Below are 14876 nucleotides of genomic sequence, written 5' to 3'. Positions count from 1 at the left end.
GTGGTCTCTGTTGACATTCTGCTAGCCTGCAAACTGATAACAAGAAACCTGTTCGGTAATATAAGCCGTTGGATATCTTCACGTGTTGCTACGGTAAAATACTTTGTCCACGTTGTTTTCTCTAACACTGTAACCGAGCCCACCGCTCACAGAAACTTGACGTTTGCTGCCTGTTTTAGTCATTGCTACAAACTCAACCTCGGTGCTCGCGATATTTCAGCGAGATGCAGGTGCAAAGAGTCGTTCTTAACTCACGACCAGGTGTGTAACATTTTTACTCTCCTCTTTTATCGTGTTCTGCACCTTGAGTTTTTAAGTCTTTAATACAGTAACTGATACTGCACCATTACTGCAATCACGTGGCTAGTGTTTACTCAACCTTCTATTTTTGCATACAGGTAAAAACGGGGCGCCAGTTCCGGAAAATTTCCGCCTGGAGGAGATTACTTTAGCACCTGACCTGAAAGATGGGGAAGTTCTTGTTCGGACGCTTTATCTTTCAGTCGACCCTTACATGGTATTAACACAAACACATGACATTGATACAGCAACAGCAGGCATCAGTAATGACCTTTAGCATTTGCGTTCTGGAGTAATTAAACGTTGTAATTAAAATTAAAGACTACAGCACAGTAAAGTAACAATTTGTGTTTTGTTTTTTTAACTCCCACTAAAACTCTTTCCCTGTCAGCGATGTAGAATGAATGAGGACACCGGTGCTGATTACCTGACTCCATGGCAGATTTCCAAGTGTGTGGATGGTGGAGGTGTGGGACTGATTGATTCCAGCCGCTGCAATAATTTTGCTGCGGGAGATGTGGTCATTTCATTCAACTGGCCTTGGCAAACCCATGCTGTTATGACCGGAAGTGACTTACAGAAGGTCTCTGTTGCTGTGTGTCACCACTGTTTGGTGAACAGGGTCATATTTCCTCTTGCAGACAGGAAGAGGAAACCTGTCTTAATGATATGTACATGAAAAAATTACTGTGTTCTGCAAATGTGAAGGAACTGATTCATACCCTGTGTTTGCAAAACACACTGACTAAAAGCAGCTTACCTGCTACAGTATGTATGCTGATGTCACTCAGGTTTTGGTCTCTTTGCAGGTTGATCCACAGCTGGTTGATGGACATTTGTCCTACTTTTTGGGTGCAGTTGGAATAACAGGTCTCACTGCCTTACTGGGTATCAGAGAGAAGGGTCACATAACCAAAAGAGCCAATCACACGATGGTAGTAAGCGGCGCAGCTGGTGCTTGTGGCTCCATAGCTGGACAGGTAAATGCAACAAGTACCAGATAGTTTAATGTCTACAAAATACACTAAACTATCTGAGATGTTGGAAAAATTACTTCCATAAAATTGTAGATCTATTGCTCTGCTTGTTTTTTTTTGTTTTGTTTTGTTTTTTCCCCAGATTGGCAGGTTGGATGGATGTGTGAGAGTGGTGGGGATCTGTGGTTCTGATGAGAAGTGTAAAGCTATAGTGGAAGATTTAGGTTTCTCCACAGCCATCAACTATCACCTGGAAGATGTCCCGACAAGGCTTAAGGAGAGCTGTCCTGATGGCATTGATGTTTACTTTGACAACGTAGGGGGTGCCATTAGTGATGCTGTTATAGCACAGGTACTACATAATTTTCATCCGGATGGATGAACTACTTGATTAAATGTTCTTTGTTATGAACAGTTATGCCCAAAACTATTCATACCCTTGTTGAATTTTGAGGGGGGGGGGGTTGTTTGTGTGGTTTGTTTATTTTGTTTTTTTGGACAGATCAAACAAAAAATCCTTATGTAAGTCTCTCTTGAAAAGACATTTTAAACCTCAATGAGAATTTTATTTTTTATCTCTTATTTGCAACTATAGGGTTCTTAATCCAAATGAGCTTTTGCAAAGGCTAGGTGAGTTTTGTATGCCTGTAACTGAGGAGTGGTCTTCCTTGCCTGACCATAAAGACTCCCATCCCCCTTGTAAAATTTTCTCTGCAGTGTCTGTTTTGAGAACCATGAAAACTGGAGTTGCTGGTATTCTGCAGAATATCCTTGGTTTTGTTGTGTGGGTTACAGTTGGCCTGCTGTGAGCTGAGGTGTCCCCTTAGGTATTCTAACGGAGCCTTTTCCATTCTTGATGGTGTGGAATACATTGTTAACAATGCTCTTTTCTGGCATCAGGAACTTTGAGTCACTTGGATATGGTTTTGTAGCCTATGGCATTCTCACGCGCATTTAAAACACATGACCGGAGATCCACACCTAATTCTTTCTTCTTACATTCTGGCAGATGTCCTAGTACTGACCATGAACTGAGAGTGTTTATACCAATTCACTTCAATTTATAGCCCCCAGGAATGCTTTAGAAATCAACATGGCTTGGATTTGTTTAAAATTGTAGAGACATCTGGAAAATACTGAGTGTACTCAAATACTGCACAGTAAACAACAATTGGCTTAATAGTGAGGCAGGTATTAATCATTTTGGAAAGGGTTAAAAATGCATCTGGAAACTTCCATCACAACTATATTTTGCTGAATATCGGCAAAATATAACCAGCCAAGCTTTTATGTCGAAGAGACTCATAAAGGAATGAATTTTTCATAGGGGGATGAATCATTTTTGGGAAGTAAACGGTTTGTGCTGTAAAAGAATAGTGTTGGACGTGATGGCTGTAGGTGTAACAGTGAGTGTTTTGTGTGCTGTAAGCTCAACTTGACACATCGACTTGCACTCATCTCCAGATGAACAACGGCAGCCACATAATCCTGTGTGGTCAGATCTCACAGTATAACAAGGATGTGCCATATCCACCACCTCTGAGCGAGGAGACTCAGAAGAACCTGCAAAGTAAAAATATCACCCGGGAACGTTTTACGGTGCTAAACTATATGAGCAAAGCAGACGCTGCCCTGTGTGAGCTGAGCCAGTGGATTAAATCAGGTCGAATCAAGGTACAGAGGAAATGGTGATGCTGTGTGGTTCACTGTATGGTTCACTGTATAAGCACCTTTGCAAATTGCACACTTCATCTTTGTCTTTGTTTTCATCGCTTTAATCTTGCTTTCACTCTTCAGGTTCTGGAAACTGTGGTGAATGGTATAGAGAATATGGGAGGTATTTATGAATTTCAACATTTTTGTAATTGTATAAGTTGTTGTGGGCAGTTTCATTTTTTTTCCTTTTCTTGCAGATGCATTTTGCTCTATGATGAAAGGCGGAAACATTGGCAAGCAAATCATAAAAATATCCCACTGAAGAAAATCACCAGTGTTTCCAGTGGAGGCTGCGCTCTCACCACTCACCATGGGAAATTAACCTTACTGCTGCCTGTTATCTCTGCCATTAAGTTACTTAATGAGCTGCAGTCAAAATATTGCGCTGATTAACCGAGGCCAGCTAATTGCAACTGAATTATAAATAATAAAATCTAGCAATCGAACAAGTCTTCAGTTTTTAATAAGAGTTTGTTTAGTCTTTTGGAAATTGGTGCAGCAGTGAAAGAAATGTAGAGCAGTGTTGCAGTACTGATACATGATATTAACTTAAAAATCATAGTCTCTTAACGGTGCCGATGTGGGATAAAACCTGGAAATTCTCTGCTTTAGTATAGCAAAATTAGCAGGGCTTTTTCTGTTTTACTCAAAGTTACTGGGTACACTCAGGTCATAATGGGATGGGCATGATCAGTAGCTATACTTGGGTAGGCTAAATGAAGAACATATCCTCCATACCATTACACCACCATCACTAGCATTAACCACTGAACCATCTATACTTTCATGGTGTTCAGGCCAAAGTCTGACCCCCAAATGTTCTAGTAGAAGTTGAGATTTAACAGACCAGGTAACATTTTTCTAATCTGTTGTCCAGTTTTGGTCAGTAGAAAATAAATTAATAACATTATTTGTTGATGCCATCAGTTTTAAGCCACCCCTCATTTCTCCATATTTTGCTAGGAAAGTGGGAAATAAGTGGTTTTCAATATAGTGTGTTTGAGATCAGTGTCATGCTGAAAAATGAAGCCGTTGCTATCAGATGCTTTCCAGGTGGTATTGCATGGTGGATCAAATTCTGACTCTTTATTTCTATGTTCGTAGTTGCATTAATTTTAACAAGATATCCAACAACACTGGTTGAAATGCAGCTTGAAACCATGATGGGGCTTTCACTGTGTTTTACTGATGGCTGTAGAGACACTGACCTTCTCACGAAATGATTATTTAAACCAAAAATGCCAAATATTACTTTATAACACCAATCACTGCACAGATTTTCACTTTGGTACTTGTGTAATTTGCATACATCAACCTTTTCTCAGTTTTCCTTCTTAAAGGATGGGTTCTTTCAGCCCTTCCACCAAGACCGTTTCTGAAAATGGCCTTTCGCGTTTCACATAAATGAATGTTGTGAATGAATTGTGTTCTTCCAGCAGGTTGCTAGTAACAAAGTGTCTAAAGATGTGTTCAGCTCTAAGGAATGGACTGAGAATGAATAAAACCTTATAAAAACCTTCAGAAAGCCTAGAGAACTATTGCTCAAGCCCACTTTAAAAATGACAAAAACACATGTTGGACACAAAACATAAATAAGGGTTGGCTCAAGGGTTTTTTCCATTACTGCATACAGTATGTTTTTTAAATCTGTCTTTTTCACTGTTTTGCCTCCGTGTTCCCTTCTGTGTAACATCATTTGGAAATGAATGAATCTATACAAAGTTATTTACTATAATGAACATTTTTATTTCACAGCACTAGAAACCATTAATAAAATAAAATAGTGGTCGGCTCTAATTTCAGTTGTCACAAGAAAAATATGTGGCAGGTGTAAAATCCTCATCTATTCAATCATATGCTTCAGTGTTTGAACACATTACAATATACTCCTTGTAAGAGCTGAAATGGTTGTGGAGGCATTGTCAGTTTTTCTTGTGTAAAGTACAGAACAATCACATCCAGACTCATTATTAACCATAATCATTTAGTGGCATTAAACTAATAAACCCGTCTTTTAATAAAAACACAGTTCTGATGCTTTGTTCAAAAACAAAACAAAACAAAAAACATTCCCATGCATAATTTTAAAGTGAGAGTGAAATGCAGCACAGTCATGATTCATCCATATTCATTCAACACTGCCTCCTTGTGGACAGATTACACAGCTTGACTGAGGTACTGAGCATGATTAGAGAAGAAATCCCTAATAACAAAAGTCCATAATTTCTAAATATCCATCTGTTTCCTGTTTGTACACTTGGTGGTTCTCCTATACAAATGAAGACTTGTCTGTGCAGAAAGGGGTGGAAAAAGTAATTAAACCACTGTTATCAAGACGGCACATACTTTCATTTATTTAGTGTCTGGCAGCTGTTCTAGTATTAAACCATGAGGGTCAGATCCCCACAGTTCTTGCTGTGTATGGCTGAGGATAAAAAAAGAAAATAAAACACTTAATGTGTCTTTCAACACATTTCTGTACTTCAGATGAGTTCTTGTAGAATCCAGGCGACTGCTACTGTTGAGTAGAAAGGACTGAAAGACTTAGTTTACAGTTCCCACAGATTAGCAATCTGAGCAACATAGAGAAAACATGTTTGTACGCACACACACACACACACACACACACACACACACACACACACACACACGCCGATCAGTTCAGCGTTCCCCAATATTTTCACGGACCGGCCTTTAAGGTGTCGCGGATAAATACAACAAAATAAAACTAGTACTGGTACCAGAAAAAAAGAAGATTTATTCATAACACACGTGAAAAGACCCAGGAAAACCGAGTTAACGATAAAAACGATAACAAAAATAACGCTGAAAACCGATAAAAACCCTGAAAACCATACATTTCACACCTGAGCCTCAACCCTCGCGGCCCGGTACCAAACGACTCACGGACCGGTACCGGTCCGAGGCCCAGGGGTTGGGGACCGCTGAGTTAGATTGACTTCAAACACCAGGAATGCTCTAAAATCTTTTCAACCACACTCATCCTGACAATGAAGAATACTTTCCAGTGCAGATTTAAAACACCAGTGGGGAGAAATAAAAATCACACAATAGAATAAGAATGAATAAATAAAAAAAAAAAAAAACAGCATAGCGCTGGCTCATCTCATTTCACCAAAGCTATTAAAACATTCATTTCGTTTTTTTTGTTTTTTAGCCACCACACATTTGGATTGTTTAATGCGGGTTTAGTTTACTGAGCTACTCTAGGAGTACAAAAACATTGTCCTGAAGTACTACTTGGACCAGCTTTTTGTTCAATTGCTCACATTCCTGAGAAACAAACAGCTGCTTTCTGTAGTCATGTTTAAAGGAACATGAAAAAAGTGGAGGCGGCTTCTCTGTGTTTTGGTAAAGACTGGCGTTAAAGTTTTGATATGAATATTCCAATGTGAACATTGAACAGTACTGGCAGTTGTTTAACTTGAAAACTAGCAGTCATAAACCTCTTGTACACACATCAGCTACAGTACTTGATTAATTTGTACTTCCCTTCATGTGATTATCTGTAATTGTGTGTAAAATTTACTTGAGAATACGATCGTCTAGGTTCCACTACTGGCGTGACCTTCACAAGATGTAAAAGGAAAAGGATATAGCATACAAAAGGTGGTTCAATCCTTTCTTATGCACCGAGTTGTTATCAGAAGGTAACCACAAGGATCATTTTGGCACATCCAGCCTTCGTTAGCGTATGAAAATGGGTTTAAAGAGAAAAGAAGAAAAGGAAAGGTGAAATCTTTCTTATTCATCCTTTGGCAGTGGTGAAGTGGCATTTTGGCCAAGGCAACACTTCCAAAAAGTGCTAAATCTCAAGTAAATGACTCAGCTTAAACCACAGGAGAATACAACTCTAATACAGTATACTGTCAACAGCAGCATACGTTGGACTAGTCTGTCACATAGCTCAGATTGGCTAATTTACCCTTTAGTATCAAAGGTATTTTTTGATTGGTTTTTTTACACTGTACACATTGCTATGAATATGGCCAGAAATGTGCTCGCCGGTGATTTACAACAACATGCATATTAAGTAAACAACACTATCTAGAAACAGGATAGTGAGTGATGTACTGTGAAGTGGCTTCGGATAGAGGAAAGAAAGAAAGGAAGGGGCTGCTTTGCAGGGAAAACTGAGGCTTGCGCCGTGGATAGAGACAGCAAAATATATCTGAGAGTCAGGCTTGAGGGGAAGCAGCGGCGGTACCGTGCAATTACTGTCAAGAGGGAGAGACGCTCTTGCTTGTGTCACGAATGAGAGAGGCGGGGCTTGTCCAGGCGCGGTAGACCAATAGCAGGCTGAGCCCTAACGCCCACGTGCGCACAGGAGACAGGAAAAAGGCCATGGGGCCATAGGTCTCCAGGAGGAAGTAGCAGGAATGGGCCTGCCAGGTGAGGAGGAGCAGCATGAATAGGTGAACAGCCAGAGTCCTCCAGCGGCAGCCCGGCCGCAGGAAGTGGGATCGGAAGGTGTTGCCACGGCAACGGTGGTGGAGGCTCCAGCAGAGATAAGAAGTGAGGGGCATGTTGAAGAAGAGGAGCTGGCAGAGAGGAAAGGAGTTTAGTCGATGCGAACAGAACATGCATTTCTAAATGAAGCAGTACCCACAGGTTATATCATAGCTTCTAGCTTTAGAGAGGGAATGTTGTAATTCCCCCACACATCTGCATGCTTTGTCCTTCCTCTTTCTGGTTCATGAAGGGTGTAACAGATGAGTCTTTAGAGGAAATATGTTGCCACTCTACTAATTGTTTAAAAAGGACCTTATAGCTACCATTCTCTCTCTTCTCCCCAGCAGGCAAGTTTGTTTAAGCTTGACTTTGGGTTTAATTTTCTTTCTGCCACTTTCTGCCAGATTTTGCCACTGTATATTTACTTTCAGTTTAAATAAAGAATTTTCAGTTCTCTTTAACTCCATTATTTGCGACATTGCCCAATTATGTCTGACCTTTGATCCAGTTCGTGGCAATATGACCCAACCAGTGATTTTTTCCATCCTAAAGAGTTTGTTTTCAGGAATCATGATCATCATTATTATTATTATTATTATTAAGTACTTTAGGGGAACTTCTGAAATGCTCCCTTCATTTCCATGTCACTGATTTATTTTTCTACAGGTCCTGACCAAGCTTTCCACCTCTAAGGGTGCCACAGTGTTGACAAGCTGTTAGTTTTTCCTATCCAACAGTCAGTGCTGGGCAGGAAGTTCACAGTTCCTAAGAGTTGCTGAAAACAAAATTAATTTAAATGTAAAGCAAATATGTTCAGTAACAGTCTACAGCTGGACATATAACATGTATGCACAGAATCACAGAGAGGCTAATGTGTCCAAAACAAGGAGGGAAAAAATTCAATGTTCTTACTTGAACAACTCCAACCACATAGGTGAGACTGCCCTCTAGGAAATGTCCATCAATGAATACTCCAAAGGCAAAGCAGGCCCCACTGTGGCCATCAATCAGCTCTCCTATGAACCACGGGCCTGAAGGAAGAGAGGAATGGATTACAGCAACATAGGAGAGATTACTGGGTAATCTTGTAAAAACCAGATGTTATTTGTACATTGCTTTGTACAAACTTCAAATCTGGAAATCACAAACAACTCTATTGTTTATTACACATGACAGATACAGTGTAGAATGGCAGATAAAATAAAATTTTTGACAAAGAGGATGGAAAAAGTTAAATGGGAATAAGGCACAGCATTAAACTCACCTAAGGCCGTGCACAGGTTGAACAGTAGCAGAGAGTAGTAGAAAGTGTCTATTTTACTGACCAAGCGGAGTGACATACACACTTGAGAGGTCAATCCTGTAGACATAATGAAATACCAAACATCTATGATTGCGCACAGTGCAGAAAGACTTCTTATAGTGTGCATTTTAAAAGCTGACATTGACATCCTTATTGAGAACCCTGTCTGTGTCTCAAGTTCAGTGCGACTGAACCTGAACAGTCTGTTACATTATGATGGTGTATTTATCTGAAGGTTAGTCAGAGACAGCTCACCTCTGCCCGAGAGAATAGGCATAAACCTGAAGGCCATGAGAACACCGATATTCAGCAGCATCATGAATATAAAGGCCACACGACCCAGGACGTAGTGATCTGTGAGGAGGATGAAAGACTGCACGAAGCCGAAGGTAGGAGTCAGATCGCCCTCCAGAGTAAAGTGCTGCTCCCGCACTGATGACCGGCCTGCCGCGTCCTGACTCACATGCACATGTAGAAAGACAAGAAGTTCTTAGTTTTTAGAGAAAGGTAGGAGCATTTTTTTAAAAGTATGAGAGTACAACAAACCCCGAGCCACCAGTGGGTGTTTTCTAGCTACAATTCCCAGACAGCAAATCTAATACAGCTATTCATAATTCAACAAAGGAAAACAAATCTTCTTAATCTAATAAAAGACCCATGAAATATTCAAAAGTCTCAGAACACAATAAAGTGGAAGATAAATGAATGTTGCACCGACCTCCACTTTAACTCTGATTGTATGCAGTCCTGTGAGGTAAAGAGATGGATCCCATAGCAGAACATAAAGGGGGCCTCCAGCAGAGTGACCTTTCCCCAGTGGTTCCCCATCTACACTCACATGCACCGCAGTGATCGGGGCCTCTGAGAAGGCCAAGATCCTTCAGAAAAGGAAAGAAAATGAATTCTTAAATATTAGAAATTGAAATTCATTTCCACTGGAACATAAGAAAACAGAAAATTCAACGCATAGACAAAACACCTGATGTGCGTCGACCTTCGTATCCGACCCAGTGCCTCCACCCCTGGGTGCAGATATTGTGCATCCTTGGGGTTCGTGATGAGCACTGCAGGCCACTGCTCAAACCTCAGATCAGAGAAACTCAGCAGGTCATGGTCAAAGGCCAGAACTCTGTACCTGTAGAAAGATGTTAGAAAAATATGGGCGATAACACGACAGAAACAGAAATACAAGTAAGAAAATTACTGTTAGAAAGACCTATTGAATATAAACACCTGCGATTGTCCATCCAGTCGCCCAGCTCCAGCTCCAGAGTGCCTTGGGGATGCCGGCTGTGCAGCACAGGCATGAGGCCACCCAGAGTGTGCAGATGGCCGCACAGATATGCAACTGCAGATCTTAACACAAAAACGTAGAAATTTTAGTTAGACTTGTTAAGTGTCTGCAAACAGAGGCAGTTGAAGATGTACGGTACTTTACTCCACAGCATGAATTTGAAACATGCAGCCAGTCAAAATGCTTCTTACTTTTGTTTTTTATCATTCTAAGACTGAGACACAATTTTAGCTTGCAGCCAAAAGGAGGAGGTTGCTGAATGTTTGCACCATGACGTGATGGAAAAAAGGTTTCATTTCCTCAGCTCACCCTTAAAATAAAAATAGGAAGAAAAAAAAAGATTCAAAATCGGGGATTGTTCTTGCCTCATCATGTCTCGTACTCCTGAAGAAGGAGAGACGATGGTGGAGGTGGTGTAATGGCCAAACCAGATCGACTGGTTGCTTTTCAGACTCTCAGCTCTGAACGTGTCCAGCAAGTCCATTTGAGTCTGTCAGATATGACAAAAAAACTTCATGTTTATGAAAACTGACAGCTAAGCAGATACTTTCGTTATTGCTACTCAGAAACTAAAACACTGTGCGTTTACCGTTTTCTTTCCTGTTTTCTTTACCGTTTGTTGGACCACATTTTCTAACAGAGGTCCTTCAAGAACTGGGCTCTTTCTAAAGATCTCAGAATTGTTCATGAAGAGATGTTGCACAAACTCACCTGGTTGAGAATACCAAAGAAATTGTACGGCCTCTTGGGGCCTGGAGTCAGGGTGGCATCCACACAGACAAAGGAGTAGTTGCCAAAGGGGGTCGTGTGAACGTAGTGGAAAGAGCCTACTTTCTGATTGGCTGAGTATTTCCTAGAATAAAAATTGAGAAACGTTACACATGAGCATCAAGCTACTGTACAGCATAAAACAGATTTTTTTTAAATAAATAAATAAATGCGATCTTTAAAGAATATCGGGAAGATTAAAGACCAGCCAGCGCTAACAGAAGCATCACCAATGTCACATAAAACATGAAAAGAAAAAAAAGAAAAAAAAGAAACAGCGTGTTCGTGTAGGTCCTGCTTCTATTTTTGTCGTCAGGATGTTCACATAGCTGAACTATTAATGGAAAACAAGTCTGCAACTATACTGGTTTAAAGGCGTCAAATGCCACAGCATACTCCAATCAGCTTTCTCTTGTTGCTGTGAAATGCAGTAAGGGGCTATCCTGGCCATTTACTGGTACTTTGTACTAACCTGTAATAATTGGTGGTGCTGTCCAGTGAAATAATGTTGAAAGCATCTGTGAGGAAAAATGAAATAACTGTGAGATTAAGCAGTGTACAAGCTGTATGGGAGTTGACCGATGAACTATTCTTGTACTGTATTGTAACAAAGAAAAATCTCCCTTTACTAAAGGACCCACAGATAAACATCCGGGAAACACATCAGCAGCTGTAATCAGCAGCAGAATAGTTGTCAGAGCCACTGCAGATCCAATGAACAGCTTTCCCTTTTTTTGACAGTTACAAATTCAGGGTGTCTTGTTTCACATCCAGTCACAGACAAAGGGAAGGGGAGGGGTAGAACCACTTCCTGTGGGATGCTCCATGGATTCTTCTGAAAATCTTAGCTGTACACTCGGCACACTGAAGATGTTTCAGCTGAATCAGTGAGCCTTGAGAAACCATAGTAATTTTTTTTTAAAGTGCCATGGTTAATCACCGTGATTTCCGCGGATGTCAATCCACTTGGTGCGCTCCATTACACGTGACCTCTTTAGGATGTTGTGGTACGCCTGCCACTCCACCTCGTGCTGGAGGGATCCCACCTTACTCTCTGTTTTAGCATCAGTCAGATCCCCTGGGGTAAAGGAAAAAAGGAGGAAATCTCTGTAAGCAAACTGTCATCTGATGGCAATGCACGAACTTGAGCCACACCCAATCAGTCATATTATAATGCAAAGAATTTAACAGGAACTAGTTAGAGATCACTGTACCTGTTGCAAGCACAAGAGCTGGTTTGATCACCTCTATGGTGTCGGTGCAGAACTTTTCAAAGTCTGGGATGCGCCTTGGGTCATGAAATCGACTAATGTGAATATCGGACACCTTGAATTACACACACACACACACACAAATGGAGGTGAGGGGTAAAGGCAAATATTTTAAATGGGGCTCTGTGACATTTTCAGCTCTTGTGGTATAAAGGCTATAGAACAAGAGTCTGGCTCAGAGTTGCTGTGTTTCTGTGTTGAAACACCTTTTCACCCAACATCGGAGCACTTCTGTGGACACTGACCCCTTTCTGTCAATCATTCAGAGCTTAACCCTAACACAAAGTCAAACGCCTGTATTGTATACACACTAGATGTAAATAATCACTACAGACGGAATAATAGCCCACCTGTACAAACCAGAATATATTGTTCAAGTGTTCGCCGGGAAATGGTGGAGAACTCCCCTTAGATTCAGCTTCATCACCGACAGTCGGGTGCTGAACGCTCCGTTTAGGGTGCCAAGCCGTGTCATAGCTGTCCAGCACCCAGGAGGTGATGCACGCCAGGGCCAGTCCGAGGATAACCAGTGCACCAAACAGCTTCAGCATCCTCCTGTAGTGGCGAGAAAGGGGGGCTAGCTGCCGCTGTCTATCCCGGACAGAAAAAAAGCTAGCTACTGGTGGAAACAGCTAAGGGCACGAATCACACTAACATTAACTACAGATATAACAGACAACTGAGCTACATGGCTAAGAGCTAAGGCTCAGACCGTTTCTGTCGCTGCCATCGCGGCCACACGGGATGCATTGAAGTGCGTGGTTCATTCACAGCTCCGTTCAGCTGCCTTCGGAGGCGGAGGAGGTAGCACGGCAGGTTAGCCAGCAGCTAGCTTCCTGCCTACCAGCTACCAACACAGCTCTGACCGGGTGGAAGGGGGGACGTCACCAACAATGACGAGGCAGCGTTATGACAGACAGAGCTCCCACTCTGACATTGTTTTTCAGAGCTCGGTAATGCTAACACACCTGCCATCGCGAGGACTTTCGGAAACACCAAAGCAATTGTCAACTTCGGGTTTTTGTAATCATTTATTCTCCAAAACCATTTTTAAAAAAGGAAATAATTAAAGCTTTCGCACAGTTTTTAACTATGCCATTTGATATACGGAACTGCAAACGCTTGACAGGAACTGGCTGATATTTGAAAGATGAATAAATGAATAAATAGACAGATGAATAGATGAATACATTTATTTTAAAGATAGAAAAAAGGAAAGAACCCTTCACTTTATATTTTTTTCTGTCTTTTTCTGTGGGGCGGGATTTTGTAAAAAAAAAAATCCAGCTCGAGCATCAAAGATACAATTTTTTTAAAGCATTTTTCAGTATTTATTTTCCACATCTTTGCTCAGATACACCCATTATATAATAATTCAGAATGTTACAAAGGCAATAGATCAAACCCTTGTGAGGTAATAAAACATTTCTGATCATTTTATCAATCGTGACATGGCAACTGGGTTTAAGTTAGAGTATCAGGGTTGCAAAAAATGACTCGCCTGAATGGATATATCCTTTTATTTGTAGATTATGACATATTTGCGACAAATAAATACTCGGGACCACAAAACTGTTGTTAATATAATAATATTTTGTATTTTTTTAATATGCATTTCTTATGTTAATGTTATATGATAGCAGGGTTGCAAATCAGCACTAGTATTAGTGTTTTATCAGAAAAAGATATTATCTGTGGAATTTAATGATCTGTGAAAGTCAAGGATGTATTTATGTAAATAAAAGGACAGAAACTCTGAAATGAGTTTGTCTTCTTTTGATAACATGGGCAATGGGTTTGCAGTTAGAGTGACACACTCAGTCAAAATACGTCAAAGAGGACTGACCTTTGGTCAACCCATGGTGCTAGCACATGACTCAACCATGTCACTTCTTCTTTGTCAGGTTGTCTCCCTGTTTTCGTCTCTTCCTCCTCCAGGCTAAATAGGTTTTGGTAACTGAGATGCATATATGTTGTGAATGGTTTCCTTTTAAAAAAAATATGCTGATAGTAAATGGTTTGATATTTCTAAATGAGATCTTCTCAGAGGTTCTCAAAGGCCATTTTGTATTTTTAAATAATGTTTTTCAAACCAACAGTAGGTTTACGTTTTGTCTCAGGAATGGTGTATTTACACAGCAAATGCATACCTTAGTATTTATGAATTCATTATTTTCAAATTATGGCTGGGACAGAAAATGTCCTGCAATCGTATGTTGACCCAGATATCTGCAAATAGGAGGATACTTATGGCTGTGGCTGATGTTTATCTGATGTTCCACAGCACTTTTGTGCGGGCTAAATTCTCAAAAATAGTGTGACAAAGAGCTTAAAGGCTTTAAAAAATACTGAGAATTCTTTGATCCCCTGACAGAAAAGAGAGAATAAATAACAAAAATAAAATGAATGAGAGTACACATTAAAAGAAAGTAAGTCAAAGTAATCATTGGAATAAACCTAGTAAAACTGCTGTTCAGTTACAGTGCATTGCATGATGCCAATGACTAATCTCAAATGTAATTGAATCAAAGCTGTGCAAAACAGGAAATTAATAAGACTCGGTTTCCAAACAAATTAAACCTTCAGCTGTGCTGAATATACACTGTATAACAATTGTTCCACACCAATGCACCGTAGTGGTGCAGGGAAAATAGGGTGCACAGTGTGCACAGAGCGTGCTAGATAGAATCAAACAGAAATAACTGTATTGCAATCTTGCAGTTTTTTCTGCAGATGGAGCTATATTACAGTAATCTTGCATATCTTTTCACTGG

At 40.5% G+C, this 14876-nt stretch overlaps 2 protein-coding genes across 2 annotated transcripts; one reads left to right on the top strand and one right to left on the bottom strand.

Annotated features, from left to right (window-relative positions):
• Positions 1 to 202: 202 nt before the first annotated feature.
• Positions 203 to 5293, top strand: ptgr2 (prostaglandin reductase 2). Its single transcript, XM_085442215.1, has 8 exons — positions 203 to 261; positions 399 to 517; positions 692 to 883; positions 1110 to 1280; positions 1420 to 1629; positions 2742 to 2951; positions 3075 to 3114; positions 3191 to 5293. Exons 1-8 carry the CDS (start codon positions 225 to 227, stop codon positions 3253 to 3255), a joined length of 1044 nt encoding a protein of 347 aa, XP_085298341.1. The 5' UTR covers positions 203 to 224; the 3' UTR covers positions 3256 to 5293.
• A 392-nt stretch (positions 5294 to 5685) lies between these two features.
• On the bottom strand, positions 5686 to 12990 carry tmem62 (transmembrane protein 62). Its single transcript, XM_085442213.1, has 14 exons — positions 12815 to 12990; positions 12453 to 12657; positions 12046 to 12157; positions 11772 to 11909; positions 11304 to 11349; positions 10775 to 10916; positions 10429 to 10553; positions 10003 to 10125; positions 9749 to 9904; positions 9488 to 9647; positions 9025 to 9223; positions 8731 to 8826; positions 8379 to 8497; positions 5686 to 7555 (listed from the first exon to the last, which is right to left on the bottom strand). The coding sequence occupies exons 1-14, from the start codon at positions 12850 to 12852 to the stop codon at positions 7235 to 7237; spliced, it is 1980 nt and encodes a 659-aa protein (XP_085298339.1). The 5' UTR covers positions 12853 to 12990; the 3' UTR covers positions 5686 to 7234.
• Between the last annotated feature and the right edge of the window lie 1886 nt (positions 12991 to 14876).

The sequence above is a fragment of the Copadichromis virginalis genome, linkage group LG19 (genome assembly GCF_057382275.1).
Source record: "Copadichromis virginalis isolate Kocher_CV1m ecotype Utaka linkage group LG19, C_Virginalis_male_GT1.1, whole genome shotgun sequence".
Classification (NCBI taxonomy): Eukaryota; Metazoa; Chordata; class Actinopteri; order Cichliformes; family Cichlidae; genus Copadichromis; species Copadichromis virginalis.
The sequence above is the reverse complement of the archived record's forward strand: the minus strand, read 5'-3'. Positions and strand labels throughout refer to the sequence as shown.

Excerpts from the sequence above, each read along its gene's own strand:
- ptgr2 (XM_085442215.1), top strand. The coding sequence starts at position 225 with ATGCAGGTGCAAAGAGTCGTTCTTAACTCACGACCAG. Across the intron at positions 518-691 it reads TTTCAGTCGACCCTTACATG|CGATGTAGAATGAATGAGGA; the intron begins GTATTAACACAA and ends TTTCCCTGTCAG. Across the intron at positions 2,952-3,074 it reads TTAAATCAGGTCGAATCAAG|GTTCTGGAAACTGTGGTGAA; the intron begins GTACAGAGGAAA and ends TTCACTCTTCAG.
- tmem62 (XM_085442213.1), bottom strand. The coding sequence starts at position 12,852 with ATGCATCCCGTGTGGCCGCGATGGCAGCGACAGAAACG. Across the intron at positions 9,648-9,748 it reads CGAAGGTCGACGCACATCAG|GATCTTGGCCTTCTCAGAGG; the intron begins GTGTTTTGTCTA and ends CCTTTTCTGAAG. Across the intron at positions 8,498-8,730 it reads CAACCTGTGCACGGCCTTAG|GCCCGTGGTTCATAGGAGAG; the intron begins GTGAGTTTAATG and ends CTCTTCCTTCAG.